This window comes from Mobula hypostoma, chromosome 9 (genome assembly GCF_963921235.1).
Source record: "Mobula hypostoma chromosome 9, sMobHyp1.1, whole genome shotgun sequence".
Classification (NCBI taxonomy): domain Eukaryota; kingdom Metazoa; phylum Chordata; class Chondrichthyes; order Myliobatiformes; family Myliobatidae; genus Mobula; species Mobula hypostoma.
The window spans coordinates 108301256-108315555 of NC_086105.1; the positions used below are offsets into that span (position 1 = coordinate 108301256).

Below are 14300 nucleotides of genomic sequence, written 5' to 3' on the forward strand. Positions count from 1 at the left end.
CTATACAGACCTGTGTCACTCTCCTCATTATCAGATTTTTCATCAACAGCGTGCAGATTAGTGCTCTTTTTAAAACTGCAACAACTTTTTATCTTTCTCTTCCCTGTGCAGTCCATTTACTTTTGTCTGCCTGACTTGATCTTCATATGTGTCATACTTTGTTGCATTCCAGGCAAGTTTCATCTTTAAACCTGCATTGCTCTGGTATACATGACCCCCTGCCACAATAGTAAAAAAATTTATTGAGAAGCTGGTCTCTGTTTCAACATTGCAATTTTACTCAATGCCTAAATTGTGGTTCTCTCTGCTGTTTCATTGATATAGCTATTTTAACTGATATTTTAAAGTAAGTTATGCTTCAGTTAGAAGCCATTTTGAATGCTTTCTTGTAAGATTCCACAGCTAAACAATCTCTCAGTGCATCATTAATCCAATTACTAAACCGACCAATCTCTTCAATTGAGCCATGAGAGCTGAAATGGACTCTCCTTCCTTTTGATTCTGCTTATGAAACCTAAAGCATTCAGCAATCAACAATGGTTTTGGTTTTAATTGTTTCTGCATTACTTTCACAATATTAACAAAGCTCATTTCAGCTGGTTGGCTGGAGCAGTTAAACTTCTAAGCAAACCATATACCTTTAAACCAAATACGCTAAAATAACAGCAAAACTGCTATAGGCTTTCCAACAGCTATTTCATTTGGATCAAGATACTGCTTAATTTGCTCAGTATACATGAACCAGTTATCCATCGTGTCATCAAACGCACCAATCTTTCTGATGTAGCCAACCTTTTGTTCTCTTTATTTTATATGATTATTATCACATGGTATTCATTATTTATGAACCTGCGAATTCTTCTGTTTACTGTGTTTTTCTTATCTCAGTTGTCTTTATTTTCATGAAGAAATTGTGCTGCTCCAAAGGGAAAAAACATACTCCACCTTTTTTTTTTAACTTGACCATTCTTCACTGCACTTTTTTTGAACACTAATTTCTCACTGCCCTTCAAAAGGTTGGTAGTCATATTGGGTTTGTTTTTAAAATACCTTGTTGCATCTGTTATGTTTTTTTAACTCCAAAACATGAAATGAAATGAATTGAAAGGAAAACTGGGGAGTGGAGAATGCAAGTCCAATTTTGTTTTTACTTTAAGTGAGGCTCACACGTATCATGTGGTGGCATCATGACACACGCAATTCATGTATTTTTACATACTGTATAACCCATAACAAAAAGAATGTTTAATCAAACAATATATTTACAACATTACAGAAATATTACAGTAAATACACAACACTTATACATAAGGACACATCTCACATGTTCTTCACTTATTCAACATTGTCTATCCTAATCTTAACCACTGCAAACGATGGACAGCAAAAATGCTATCTGATAATATTTAACCACATTCGCACCTCTGGAAATGTTTAGTTATCAACAAGGAAGAATATCAAAAGTAAGATATTTATGAGTGTACTTTAATTAACAGTTGTCTCTTGAATTTCACATGAGAGATTAAAGCATTATTATAAATCACACCAAGGATTTAAGAACTGCAGCTGTGGGACATAAATTCACAAGCAAAGACCTTAAAAAGTATAATTAGAGCCAATTAGGATCTATCAAATATGCACACTCAGAACAGCAATGGGCAAGGCAGCGTCAATGCTACGAACACCAAATGGTAGATTCAGTTTCTAGCACATTGCTTCTTGAAACTTCAGGACATTCCAGAACACTTTATGACTAATTAATTTATTTTGACGGGAAGTCACTATTTAAGGGAGCAAGCAGGACGGCCAAGGTGTCCATTATCAACTCCCCATGATGTGATAGTAAATAGCTGTTAAGGCTGAATGAGCGAAACTGGTTAGCATTTTAGGCTGAAATCTCAGCTCTATTTCAAAATAGTACTAAAGGGGTCTTACATTCACCTCAAAGTAAATTTCTTATCAAAGTACATATATTTCACCATATACTACCCTGAGATTCATTTGCACTAGAATAAAGAAATACAAAGGATCAATGACAAACTGCACACAAAGACTGACAAACAGCCATTGTACAAAATACAAACTGTGCAGATACAAAAAAACAAATAAACAAACAAACAAATAAATAAATAATACCGAGAACATGTGTGGTAAAACCCTTTAAAGTGAGTCCATGGGTTTAACATCAAAGTCTCGGTTTAACATTTTGTCTGAAAGACAGTGCTATACCCTCTTGGCATTTCACAGGAGCGTCTGCAGATCTGGGTCAAAAACACACAACTGAGAAGTGCCAGTGCCAATTTTTGAATCACAGCTGGCACCTCTAGGAAAGTTCAAACCAAAAATTAAGAGACGGAATTAGTGCTTATATAAAATGCTCAAGGGAAGTCAGCTTGCAGAAAAAATTTCAATGTTATCTTTAATGTAACATTATCACCAAATAATACAATAGGAAGTACTGCCCAGACTTCCAAGTTTCAAAGTACATTTATTATTAAAGTATATATACTGTATATAACCCTAAGATTTGTCCTCCTGCAGGCAGCCACAAAACCAAGAAACACCATGGAAGCCATTTAAAGAAAACATCAAACACCGAACGTGTGAAATAAAGAACAAATCGTGCAAACAGCAAAAGGTAAGCAAATAACACTCAGAATACTAAACATCAAACCATGGAGTCCTCAAAATGGTCCAGGAACCACAGTCATCGAGTCAGTTCAGTTTAGTACTGAGTTGACGACTGTAGGCCTCAGCTGCAGAGCTCGTTCCATGCCAAAGTGCTTTGATCAAATCGTGCAAATAGCAGGAAAAGAATAACCAGAAACACATGGAATATGAACTGCAGAGTCCTCCAAAGACAAGTCCACAACTGCAGAGAGTGTTTAGCTATGAGGATATTAAACAACAAACTGCTGAGTCGCCCAAAAATAGAGTTTTACAGCCATGAGCCATGCTGAGGCAATTAAACCTGCACCTTCTTCCGGTACCAGCAAGACGGAAACCAGTCAAACGCAGGCAGATGGTGCCGAATATTGTGTATATAATATTTCAGTAATCTGGTGTATGTATTGTTTGATTAAGTTTTCTTATTTGTTTAATTAATTCTTTATGTATAAATACATGAATTGCAGACGTCATCACACTATCACGTGATACATGCATGCCTCGCTTAAAGTAAACACAAAGATTGACTCACATTTTGGACTCCCATGTCTTCATCTGAATTTGTTTAATGTTGTGAAGCTACAAATCATAACCCTGAACTTCCGTTCATCTTCTGCTCTCATCTTTGTCGATTTCAATCTTGCTTTAATCAGCGAGGAGTGATGGAGCTGACTATGGGTTTGCACTCAACTTTGCTGAATTCCTCAGGAGGTAGCAAAAGCGCCCGATCACTTAGTTGCCCCAAACTTACATCTTCAAAATGGAAATTATAGGCTGCAATTGATCGTAGTTCAGGAGAACGTTGTCTCATTTTTACTATGTTCTGTACCAGCAGTTATGGTTGAAATGACAATAAAAAGTGACTTGACTTGACTTGACTTGAGAAGAAGCATATTTAAAAGAAGTACAGTAATAGTTCTGTCAGATGGCCGCAGGATATTGCTGTTGGTTGCTGGCACCATCTAGTCGCTATTCCAGATCACTGTTGCAAATGACTGCAGCAACGTAACAGAAACAGGATAAAGAAGAGGGTCACCAAGTTACTTTGCAGAATATTCTTACGGAGCCGATCTCAATCTGGCAGTGGCCAGTCCCAGTTACAATGAATTAGGAAGAGGAAATAAACCAGGAGCATAATTTAGAGAGTGAATGCCACAATATTTTAAAAATAAAGATAATAAATTTAGTTACAATACAACTGTAAGAAATTAAAAATATAAATTTACAAAGAACTAAAGAAAGGTAAAGAAACACCAACAAATGGAGTTCATCTAGAAGCCATGGCTGGCATAGAGATGAGAGGAAAACATCAGAGAGCAGATGGGCAATGGTTCCTATAGAGTAGCCGCTAAAATCAAGTGTTATGTGCCTAGTATCCTGCAGATCTGCTGGGCAGTGCAGGACATCACAGGGCATATTAACATTTCATTTCAAACGTGGTTCTGACCGGGTAATTAGGATTTATAATTGTAGCCTTTTTGCACAGAATTTACAAGCTCTGTGTGCCACAAACCAAACCTATTTTCTACAAGGATATATAATCAAAGCACTTCCTGGCAGGCAATGGATTGACGCAGAGGATAGAAAATTTAAGCCACTGCTCAGCACACTGAAGTGATTTATACTGCTAGGTTTCCTTTTACGCCTTGCTAATAGATATGTATTAAGGAAAGCAAGATACTGGATTAACAAAAAAAACGGTTTGGCCAAAGAACCAAACAACTTAATAAATTATACATATATAAGCAATTTTTATGGGTATCACTCTTTAAGAAAGTATATGGTACGATTTTCCAAAAATCTGATAGCCACAGGTTAGATTGCACATCACTGTTTACTTCAGTGCTGCATGATTGAAAATGTAGTTTGTGGAGTGAAATTGGTAACAACCACTCCTGGTTGGATCAGAATTACAATCAGAATCTAGTTTATCATCACTGACATATGTAGTGAAATTTGTTGTTTTGCAGCAGCAATGCAATACATAAAATATACTATAAATTGTAATTTCAAGTTCAAGGTTCATTTATTAAAGTACATATACAATATACCAATGGTCCCCAACCACCAGGCCGCGGACCGGTACCGGGCCGCAAAGCATGTGCTACCGGGCCGTGAGGAAATGATATGAGTGAGCTGCACATTTCCTCATTCCCTGTCACACACTGTTGAACTTGAACATAGGGTTGCCAACTGTCCCGTATTTGCCGGGACATCCCGTATATTGGGCTAAATTGGTTTGTCCCTTACAGGATGGCCCTTGTCCCATATTTCCCCCGCTAAGGTACAGCGTTCCTATGAAAACTTTCGTGCCGAAATGGCGTGAAGCGAAGAAGCAATTACCATTAATTTATATGGGAAAAATTTTTGAGCGTTTCCAGACCCAAAAAATATCCTACCCAAACATACCAAATAACACATAAAACCAAAAATAAATAACACTAACATACAGTAAAAGCAAGAATGATATGACAAATACACAGCCTATATAAAGTAGAAATAATGTATGTACAGTGTAGTCGGGAAGATGAAGGCAAAACCGATTTGTGGGGAAAAAAATTGGCAACTACGCGCATGCGTACATGCACGACACGCATGCGCACACAGGTAAGGCTTCATGGTCATGGTAGTCTTTCCTCGGGTAAAGTGTCCCGGGATTTGACTGCTACTTTTGTCCCTTATTTGGGAGTGAGAAAGTTGGCAACCCTAACTGTAAAAGACATGTTGAGGTGAGTTTAGTGAGTTTAACCCTACTTGAACACCCTCCCCACCTCGCGGTCAGCTGGTCCGCAAGAATATTGTCAATATTAAACTGATCCGCGGTGCAAAAAAGGTTGGGGACCCCTGCAGTATACAACCTTGAGATTAGTCTTCTTGCAGGCAGCCTCAAAATAGAGAAACAGCATAGAACCCATTTAAAGAAGCACCCCACACAATAAGACCATCAAACGCTTAAAAAAAGGACGGAGCAGAGGTGCTGGATGAAGTGGTCCCCCAATCCTCCGTTCCGTCCGTCAAAACAGGATGGATCTCCCAATAGCCACCCACTTCAACTCTACTTCCCACTCCCATTCAGATATGTCCATACATGGCCTCCTCTACTGCCATGATGAGGCTAAACTCAGGTTGGAGGAGCAACACCTCATATACTGTCTAGGTAGTCTCCAGCCCCTTGGTATGAACATAGAATTCTCCAACTTCCGGTAATTTCCTCCCCCTCCCTTCCCCTATCCCTATGTCACTCTTCCCCCTCCCCCAGCTGCCTATCACCTCCCTCATGGTTCCGCCTCCTTCGACTACCCATTGTGTTTTCCCCTATTCTTTCTTCACCTTTCCTGCCTATTACCTCCCTGCTTCCCCTCCCCCACCCCTTTATCTTTCCCCTTACTGGTTTTTCACCTGGAACCTATCAGCCTTCTCCTTCTCACCCTCCCCCCACCTTCTTTATAGGGCCTCTGCCCCTTCCCTCTTCGGTCCTGATGAACGGTTCCGGCCTGAAACGTCGACCGATCTTTTCCACAGATGCTGCCCGACCTGCGGAGTTCCTCCAGCGTGTTGTGAGTGATGCTTGTGCTCATGATGGAGCTGGCTGAATTTATAATCCTCTGCACGTTTTTCTGATCACGTGCAATGGCCCTTCCACACCAAACATTGTCACAACCAGTTAGAATGCTCTTCACAGTATATCTGTAGAAATTTGTTAAAAGTCTTTGGTGGCAGAGATACCTAATCTCTTCAAACCCCTATATATATAGGGTCCAGGAAGGATCTTCCGAGATATTGACACCTAGGAACTTGAAACTGCTCACCCTTTCCACGGCTGATCCATTAATAAGGACTGGTGTGTGTTCCTTTGATTTCCTTTCCTAAAGCCCACAATGAATTCCTTGATCTTAATGACTTTGAGTGTACGGTTATTGTTGTGATGCCACACAACCACCCGATCTATTTCATTCATGTATGCTTCCTCAGTGCTATCTGAGATTCTGCCAATGGAAGTTATGCCATCAGCAAGTTTAAAGATGGCATTTGAGCTGTGCCCAGTCACAGAGTCAAGTACAACAGTGACATAAGCACACATCCTTGAGGTGCGCCTGTGTTGATCGTCAGAGAGGAGGAGATGCTGTTAGTGATCTGCACTGACTGTGGTCTCCCAATGAGGAAGTCAAGGATTCCATTGCAGATGGAGGTACAGAGGCCCAGGTTCTGAAGCTTATTGATTAGAACTGAGGGGATAATGGTATTGAATGCCGATCTGTAATCAGTAAACAGGAGCCTTTTGTAGACATTACTGTTGTCCAAGTGCTCCATAGCCAAGTGGATTGCATTCGCTGTAAACCTACTGTGGCTGTAGGCAAATTGTAGTGGGTCTAGGTCGTTGCTAAGGCAGGAGTTAATTCTGCCCATGACTAACCTCTCAAAGCACTTCATCACAGTAGATGAGACTGCAACTTGGCGATAGTCATTGAGGCAGCTCACCCTGCTCCGCTTGGGCACCTCTAGGAGTCATGTCATTTTGAAGCAGGTGGAAACTTCAACTGGACTTCATACCAGCTTGCATTTTGTGGTCTGATATAATGCCATGTTATTGACAGATTTGGCCCTTCTCCCTGAGAAGTAGGTCCTCCTTTGCACTGAAGCTAATTAACTGAATTACTTTTGCTTTTGGTTGTTTTTTTTTTAAATTTTATAGCTGAGTGGACTTTGTAATCATAAATTATCCACTATGGAAACCAGAATATTTTCTAGGTAATAATTAGTTCAGAATTTCAGAGACTTGTCTGCCCCTGGAGGCCCTGTTTCATCTAAAGCTGTTATAAACCCTTTTAACATCTTGTTAGCCAGGTTTGGAGGCAAAAGTAAGTACAATCTGCTTTCCTGCCCCTAATAAATTTGTCTCTGCTCTTGGCATTCGATGTATTTGGACTGTCAATGACCTTTGTACGGCTGAAAAACCCCCGCACATCATTACTGCTCGCAATTGGTAGGTTCCTGTACTGCTTCCGCCCAACGTTGTAGCCAAGTTTGCAGACAAGACAAAGATAGGTGAAGGGACAGGTAGTGTTGTGGTGGCAAGAAGTCTGCAGACAGTAATGGGGTAATGGACAGGTTGGGAGATTGTGCAATAAAGTGGCAGCATAAGGAAGTGTGAGCTACGCACTTTGTTAGGAAGAATAAAGATGCAGATATTTTCTAAATGGGGAAAGAATTCAAAATTTGAAGGTGTAAAGGGACTTTGAAGTCCTAAAGAAGGATTCTCTTAAGGTTAACTTGTAGGTTGAGCTGTTAGCATTCATTTCAAGAGGACTGGAATACAAAAGCAAGGATGTACTGCTGAGAATTTATAATGCATTAGTTAGACACCATTTGGAATACTATGAGCAATTTTAGGCCTCATATCTAAGAAAGGATGTACTGGCCCTGGAGAGGGTTCAGTGGAGGTTCACAGGAATAATCGCAGGAAATGAAATGCTTGACATATAAGGAGCAGTTGACAGCTCTGGGTCTGTACTCGATGGAGTTTAGAAGAATGAAGGTGGATCTCATCCAAACCTACTGAATATTGAAAGGCATGGATAGAGTGAACATTCAGGGGACTTTTCCTTAGTGGGAGAGTTTTGGAACCAAGGACACAGACCCAAAATGAAGGGCTATCCCTTTAACACAGATAATGAAGGGGTTAAGGGTTACAGGGAGAAAGAAGGAGAGTGGGGCTGAGAAGAAAGTTGATGGAGCAGACTTGGAGAGATACAGCATGGAAACAGGCCCTGAGACGGAGTACGCACTGACCTTTAAACATTCATTTTCAGTAGTCCAACATTAATCCATATCTTTATTCTCCCACATTCTCATTAATACCCCCACCAAATTCTATCCTGCGGGGGGTTAGCTATCATACTAACCAAGTCTACCAAATTGAGTCAATGGTTTTCTGTTGGACCTCTGCTTTAGGTCATCCTTCTCACTCGAGGCATGGTGGAGCTTCCAATCTAGGAATACCTTAAACTTACAATTAACTTCTTCCTGGATCTCCTGGCCATTCTCATTAAACCAGTCATGGTTCTACTTGATAGAACAACCACCAGTCTCTTCATAGGTGCTAATCCATTGGCTATGGCCACTGTTGGCTAAAAGCTGATGGCAAGTTGTTTGTGAGATGTTGCCTCGGAAGAACTGCTTTTAACATTGTCAGAGCAACATTTCAGTGGACACTGGTATTTTGGAGCCGGGTGATGGAGATGATAGAGTAGACTGGACCATGTTTAGTCTAACTGTCATCAGGACCCGACATGGTATAGGCAATGCTAACATCCTTTGCTGATAATTTAACGGAGCCAGTCCTTGGACCAGGCATCTTGCTCAGATGTGTTGTGCTTAACTCTTTGATGAATCAGAGTGAAGATATTCACTAATCCACAGTTTCCTTATCCACATTTGGAAGATGGAGTGCCAGAGGTCCTCAGAGTGACCATAAGAATGAACGATCTTTCAGAAACAAATCCAAATGTTTTAACTACAGAAGAGTTGCTTTGGTGTCTAACACAGGGAACGTCATCTCCAGAGTCCTCCCCAACCACCTCCTCACTGTGGCCAAGTGTAAAATTTCCATTCCAGAACCAGGGTCATCACAAGCACAGTAGTGAAGCTGCAGTACACGGACAAATGTCAGTGATTCTGCCTGCTCAGGGACTAAACTCCTCCAAGTCACTCATTATTTCTTCAGTGAAGCATCCAAGAGAATGGGCATTACACTCAGCATCCACAAGGTAATGGTTTTCTACCAACTTCTCCATCTCTTTAAGACCCACCCTCTTACATTGAAGGTTTACAATGAGACCTGAGACAGCTCCAACAACACAGGAGCAAATATTGCTGATGAAAACTACCATTCCCTTAAGTCCAACAGCACAGCCATTAGGTCACTGAGGAGAAGAGTGAAGATCAAGAACCTCAAACCCAGCATAAAACTCACATCTACCTTCAGCAGATACTTCAAGCCACAGAAAGGATATCAGCCTGAGGCCTCTGCAAAATCCTCCAGGTCTACTGGAAGGATGGTATCAGTGTTCTCTCCGAGGCCCAACATCCTTATCTCTGAAGTCTACTACACTTAGTTGTCTCCATTGGAGAGGCCATGTGCTTAGCAAGCCTGACACAAAACTGCCCAAAATAGTCTATTCCATGCTCTGTGAGAGGAAGAAATTACCAGGTGGGCATAATAAAATAATCAGGTTTCCAAAAAACTGACTCCTGGTAATCTTGGCCCCATGGCCACTGAAACTGAAGAAGGGACACTCCAAATAGCATAGAAAAATCCATGCAATTGTAGTACATAGACATCCAATGTAAAGAGCAGGAGTACTCTACCTCACAAAATACCTACCCATCAACACCTCCTGCCCCTTCTACGGTAGACATCTGTGGTTTATGTCTTGGCATCAACAGTCAAGCAAAACTAGAGGGGAGATAGTCATCCTCAGTATCTGGAATTGTGAGCCTCCAGAGAGATTCAATAGCCGTCCGGTAGTGTAGTGGCATCTGCACTGGACTTTGAGGTAAGTGGTCCTGGGTTCAAATCCAGCCAACTCCTTGCACGCTCTCCATCTGTGCCGGGTTGAGTGTCGAGCTAGGAACTCAGCCTCATGAAAAAAAAACAGACAATGGCAAGGTTGCTGCCCAATGCGTCACAAGGCATGAAGGGGAACATCAAGAGCGATTCAGTATTCCAAGAATACAAGGCATTATAAATCAATAAGTACATACAAAAGAACTTAAAAGATTAATGGAATGCTGACCTTCACTGAAAGGGAGCTGGAATATACAAGTGGGGGAAGCTATTTTACACTCCTGGTTGGGGCTTATTTAGAGAACTTCACAAGATCACAAGACAAAGGAGCAGAAGTAGGCCATTCGGCCCATTGAGTCTGCTCCGCAGCTCCACCATGAGCTAAACTATTCACCACCCATCTAGCTCCCATCAACTTCACCAACCTTGGTTCTGAACCTGAGGAAGAATATTGAGGTTCATTTAAAATGAGTCAGAATAGATTCAGCTCTGCATTCATCCACTGCAGCTGCAGCTTAACAATTAATATGCATCATATTCCATCCAGCATTCTAACTGATTTGTTACCGTACCATTTATCAGCTGTTGCTGCTGCCGAATAATCTCACTGCAGAGTGATCGATGTTGTTCGTAGCGCTGCACAACAAAGTCTTTCTGTTGGAGGACGTTCTCTTTCCTCAGCAGAGCTGACTGGATCTCAGTATTCTCCACCTCCAGCTCATGAACTTTACAGAGCAAACTCATGATCTCCTGCTGCTCCTTATTACTGATGCACTTTGGTAGCAAATCCTCCATCTTTGAGACTTTAGCCTTGATTTCCTCCAACTTCTGCTCCAACTCACACTAAGAAACAAAACAAACAACTGCAATTATTGGCTTCGCTCTACACCCTGACACATTCTTTTTATCCACATTAAGCAATTAGGAAGCATATGTATGAATAATTGATTGCCAACGAACAGAATGTGTACCCTTCGGGTTTATTTGTGGGGGTCCTGCCAACAATGTTTGCATTCATTATGGTGTCTACTGAAATTTTGATATCGGGGTAATATTCTGGTATTTTTTTCAACTGCTTCTCAGCTTTCCTAAATGCAAACATTTATTTATCTTCTAGGGTTGATATGCTCCTGATATAACAAATATTTACCCTTGAGATCTGCTGCTGTACTCTGTAATGACCTTCTCACTGATAATGAAAGAAATGGCACAGTACTCACTTTGCTTACATCGTTGAAATGGTAATCCAGAGATCCAGACTCATCATACTGAGCGTAAGTACAAACCATAAATAGCAGCTGAGGAATTCAAATTCTGTTTTTAAATAAATGTGGAATAAAACCAGGAATCAGTAATGGCCAGCATGAAGCTTTACCCTTAAAAGCTCATCTGGAAACCACACATGCTTTCCTGAGATCTGGTTTAAATGTGACTGCAGATCTTTTGAAAAGGTCACTCAAGTTTCCAAATCACAATAAGGTACAAGAGAAACTAAACTGGGTGGACAACTCTACATTGGCTCAGGCAGTAGATTCGACCATGACAGAGACACACCAATCAAGCGCTCTTCATTAATATTTGAGGAATGGATCAAAATCAGGAGGGTGGCTGCAGAATGATTGGCCAACACTCTAATGTAGTCACCCTCACAGAATCATACTTTACATGTAACACACATGACCATTTAAAGCTTTGTATGGTTGCCCTACAGGACAGGAACACCAGCCATGAAGGGACTATGCCAAAGGGTTAGAAGGGAATGGTGGTGGCAGTCCCCGACACTTTCATAACACCTCACAGGTCAGGGGCCAGGAAACCTCTGGCTGATTACCATCTACGAACAAAGCTCAAGTGATGAATTGGTTTCCTCCTTGGTGAATATCAGTTAGAAAAATCAATGTGGAAGTAAATGGCACAGAACGTACTCTGATGGGAGACTTCAACATCCATCAGTAGCACACATACCAACTGAGCTGGCCAGGTACTGGAGGACTTCAGGCCAGACTGAGCCTCGAACAAACAGTGGGAGAACAAATATAAGAGTGATAATGTTCCATTGTCTGCACTAATCCACCTATCAGATATGTAGTTGCCTATGGCATGGCCAGAAGGAGTGTACAATTCTGTCAGAGGCTACATTCTACCTTCATGCAGATGACACCCCAGTTAGTTAGTACACCACCTGCACTTTATCAGATGGGGTGGATTCAGAACAGATTGATCTGGGGATCTATTGCAGGCCATCAGAATTAGCAAAATTTCATTCCACAACAACAGTGATAGCAGAGCGGCAGAGACAATAGAGGTGCTGCCTCATAGCCTCAGAGAGCTGGGTTCAGTCCTGACCTCCAGGGTTGTCCATATGAAGTTTACTTGTCTTCACCATGACCTCATAGGTTTCCTCTGAATGCCCTGATTTCCTTCTGCAGTCCAAAGACCTGCAGCAGTTTAGTAAACAGCCACTGTAAATTGCCTCTGTTGTGTGAGTGAGTGGAAGGACCTGCTAGTTGATGGGAATATCCTTGTGGACAGGTTTGCTAGAGGGTTTAAAACCAATATGGCAGGGGAATGGGAAACAAAGTGATAGGGCTGAGGGTGGGGCAACTGGTATAAAAGTTGATGAATTGTGTAATGAAACTGTAAGGAAGGACAGACAAATGATAGGGCAAAATGGCTATCATTGAGATGAGTTGAAGTGCAACATGGGGGCAAAATCGAAAAAGGGTGGATGAATAAAGGACTGAAGCCATTATATTTGAATGTGTGAAGTATTCAGAATAATATTCTTGTCGCACAGTTAGAGATTCGTAGGTATGATGTTGAAGGCAGCACTAAGTTGTGGTTGAAAACAAATCATAGTTATTAACCTCAGAGGATAAACCTTGTATCAAAAGGGCAGGCGAGTAGGCAAAAGGGTAATGGCTTTGTTGGTAAAAAATAAAATTAAATCCTTAGAAAGAGATGATAGATTGGAACATGTAGAACCCTTGTGGGTAGAGTTAAGAAACTAAAAGAGTAAAAAGACCCTGACAGGAGTTATAAACAGGTCTTCACATAGTAGCTAGGATGTGGGATATAAATTTCAACGGGAAGTAGAAAAAGGATGTAATAAGGACAATGTTACATAGTCATGGGGGATCTTAACATGCAGCTCGATTGGGAAAATCAGGTTGGTGCTGGATCCCAGGAGAGGGAATTTGTAAAATGCCTACAAAATGCCCTTTTCAGAGCAGTTTATGGTTGAGCCTACTCGGAGAAAGACATTTTGGGTCGGGTGTTGTGTAATCCACCTGATTTCATTAGGGAGCTGAAGGCAAAGGAACCCTTAGGAGATAGTGATCATAATATTCACCCTGCAGCTTGCGAGGTAGAAGATAGAGTCAGATGTGTCTGTATTACAGTGGAGTAAATGGAATTACAGAGGCATAAGAGAGGAGCTGGCCAAAATTGATTGGAAGGGGACAATATCATGGATTATGGCAGAACAGTAACAGCTGGTGTTCCTGGAAGCAATTCCGAAGGCACAGATTGGATACACCCGAAAAAGTATTCTAAAAGGAGCAAGAGACAACCTTGGCTGACAAAATAAGTAAAAGGCAGCATATATACAAAAGAGAAAGCACATAATATAGCAAAAATTAGAGGGAAGACAGAGGATTGAGATACTTTTAAAAACCAACAGAACACAACTAAAAAGCTGTATGGAACGAAAAGATGAAAAATGAAAGTAATGTAGTCAAGAATATCGAAGAGCAAACCAAAAGCTTTTCCAGCTATTTAAAGAGTAAAAAAGATGTAAGTGGATATGGGACCAGTGGAAAATGACACTGGAGAGGTAGTAATGGGGACAAAGAAATGGTGAATGAACTTAGGTATTTTACCTCAGTTTTCCATGTGGAAGAATATCAGTGTGCCACAAATTCGAGAGTGTCAGGGGGCAGAAGTGAGTGTAGTTGTTATTATGAAGGAAAGGGTGTTTGGGAAGCTAAAAGGTGTGAAGGTAGATAAGTCACCTGGACCAGTTGGACTTCATCCCAGGGTTCTGAAAGAGGTAACTGAAGAGATT

At 41.1% G+C, this 14300-nt stretch overlaps 1 protein-coding gene across 7 annotated transcripts in view; it reads right to left on the reverse strand.

Moving 5' to 3' along the window:
* LOC134351924 (kinesin-like protein KIF19) overlaps window positions 1-14300 on the reverse strand; it is a 167688-nt gene that overhangs the window by 59543 nt on the left and 93845 nt on the right. For all 7 annotated transcript variants that reach the window (XM_063058847.1, XM_063058846.1, XM_063058848.1 and 4 more), the window contains one exon: window positions 10807-11077. In XM_063058847.1, coding sequence (XP_062914917.1) covers window positions 10807-11077 — 271 coding nt within the window. The remainder of the gene's footprint in view (window positions 1-10806; window positions 11078-14300) is intronic.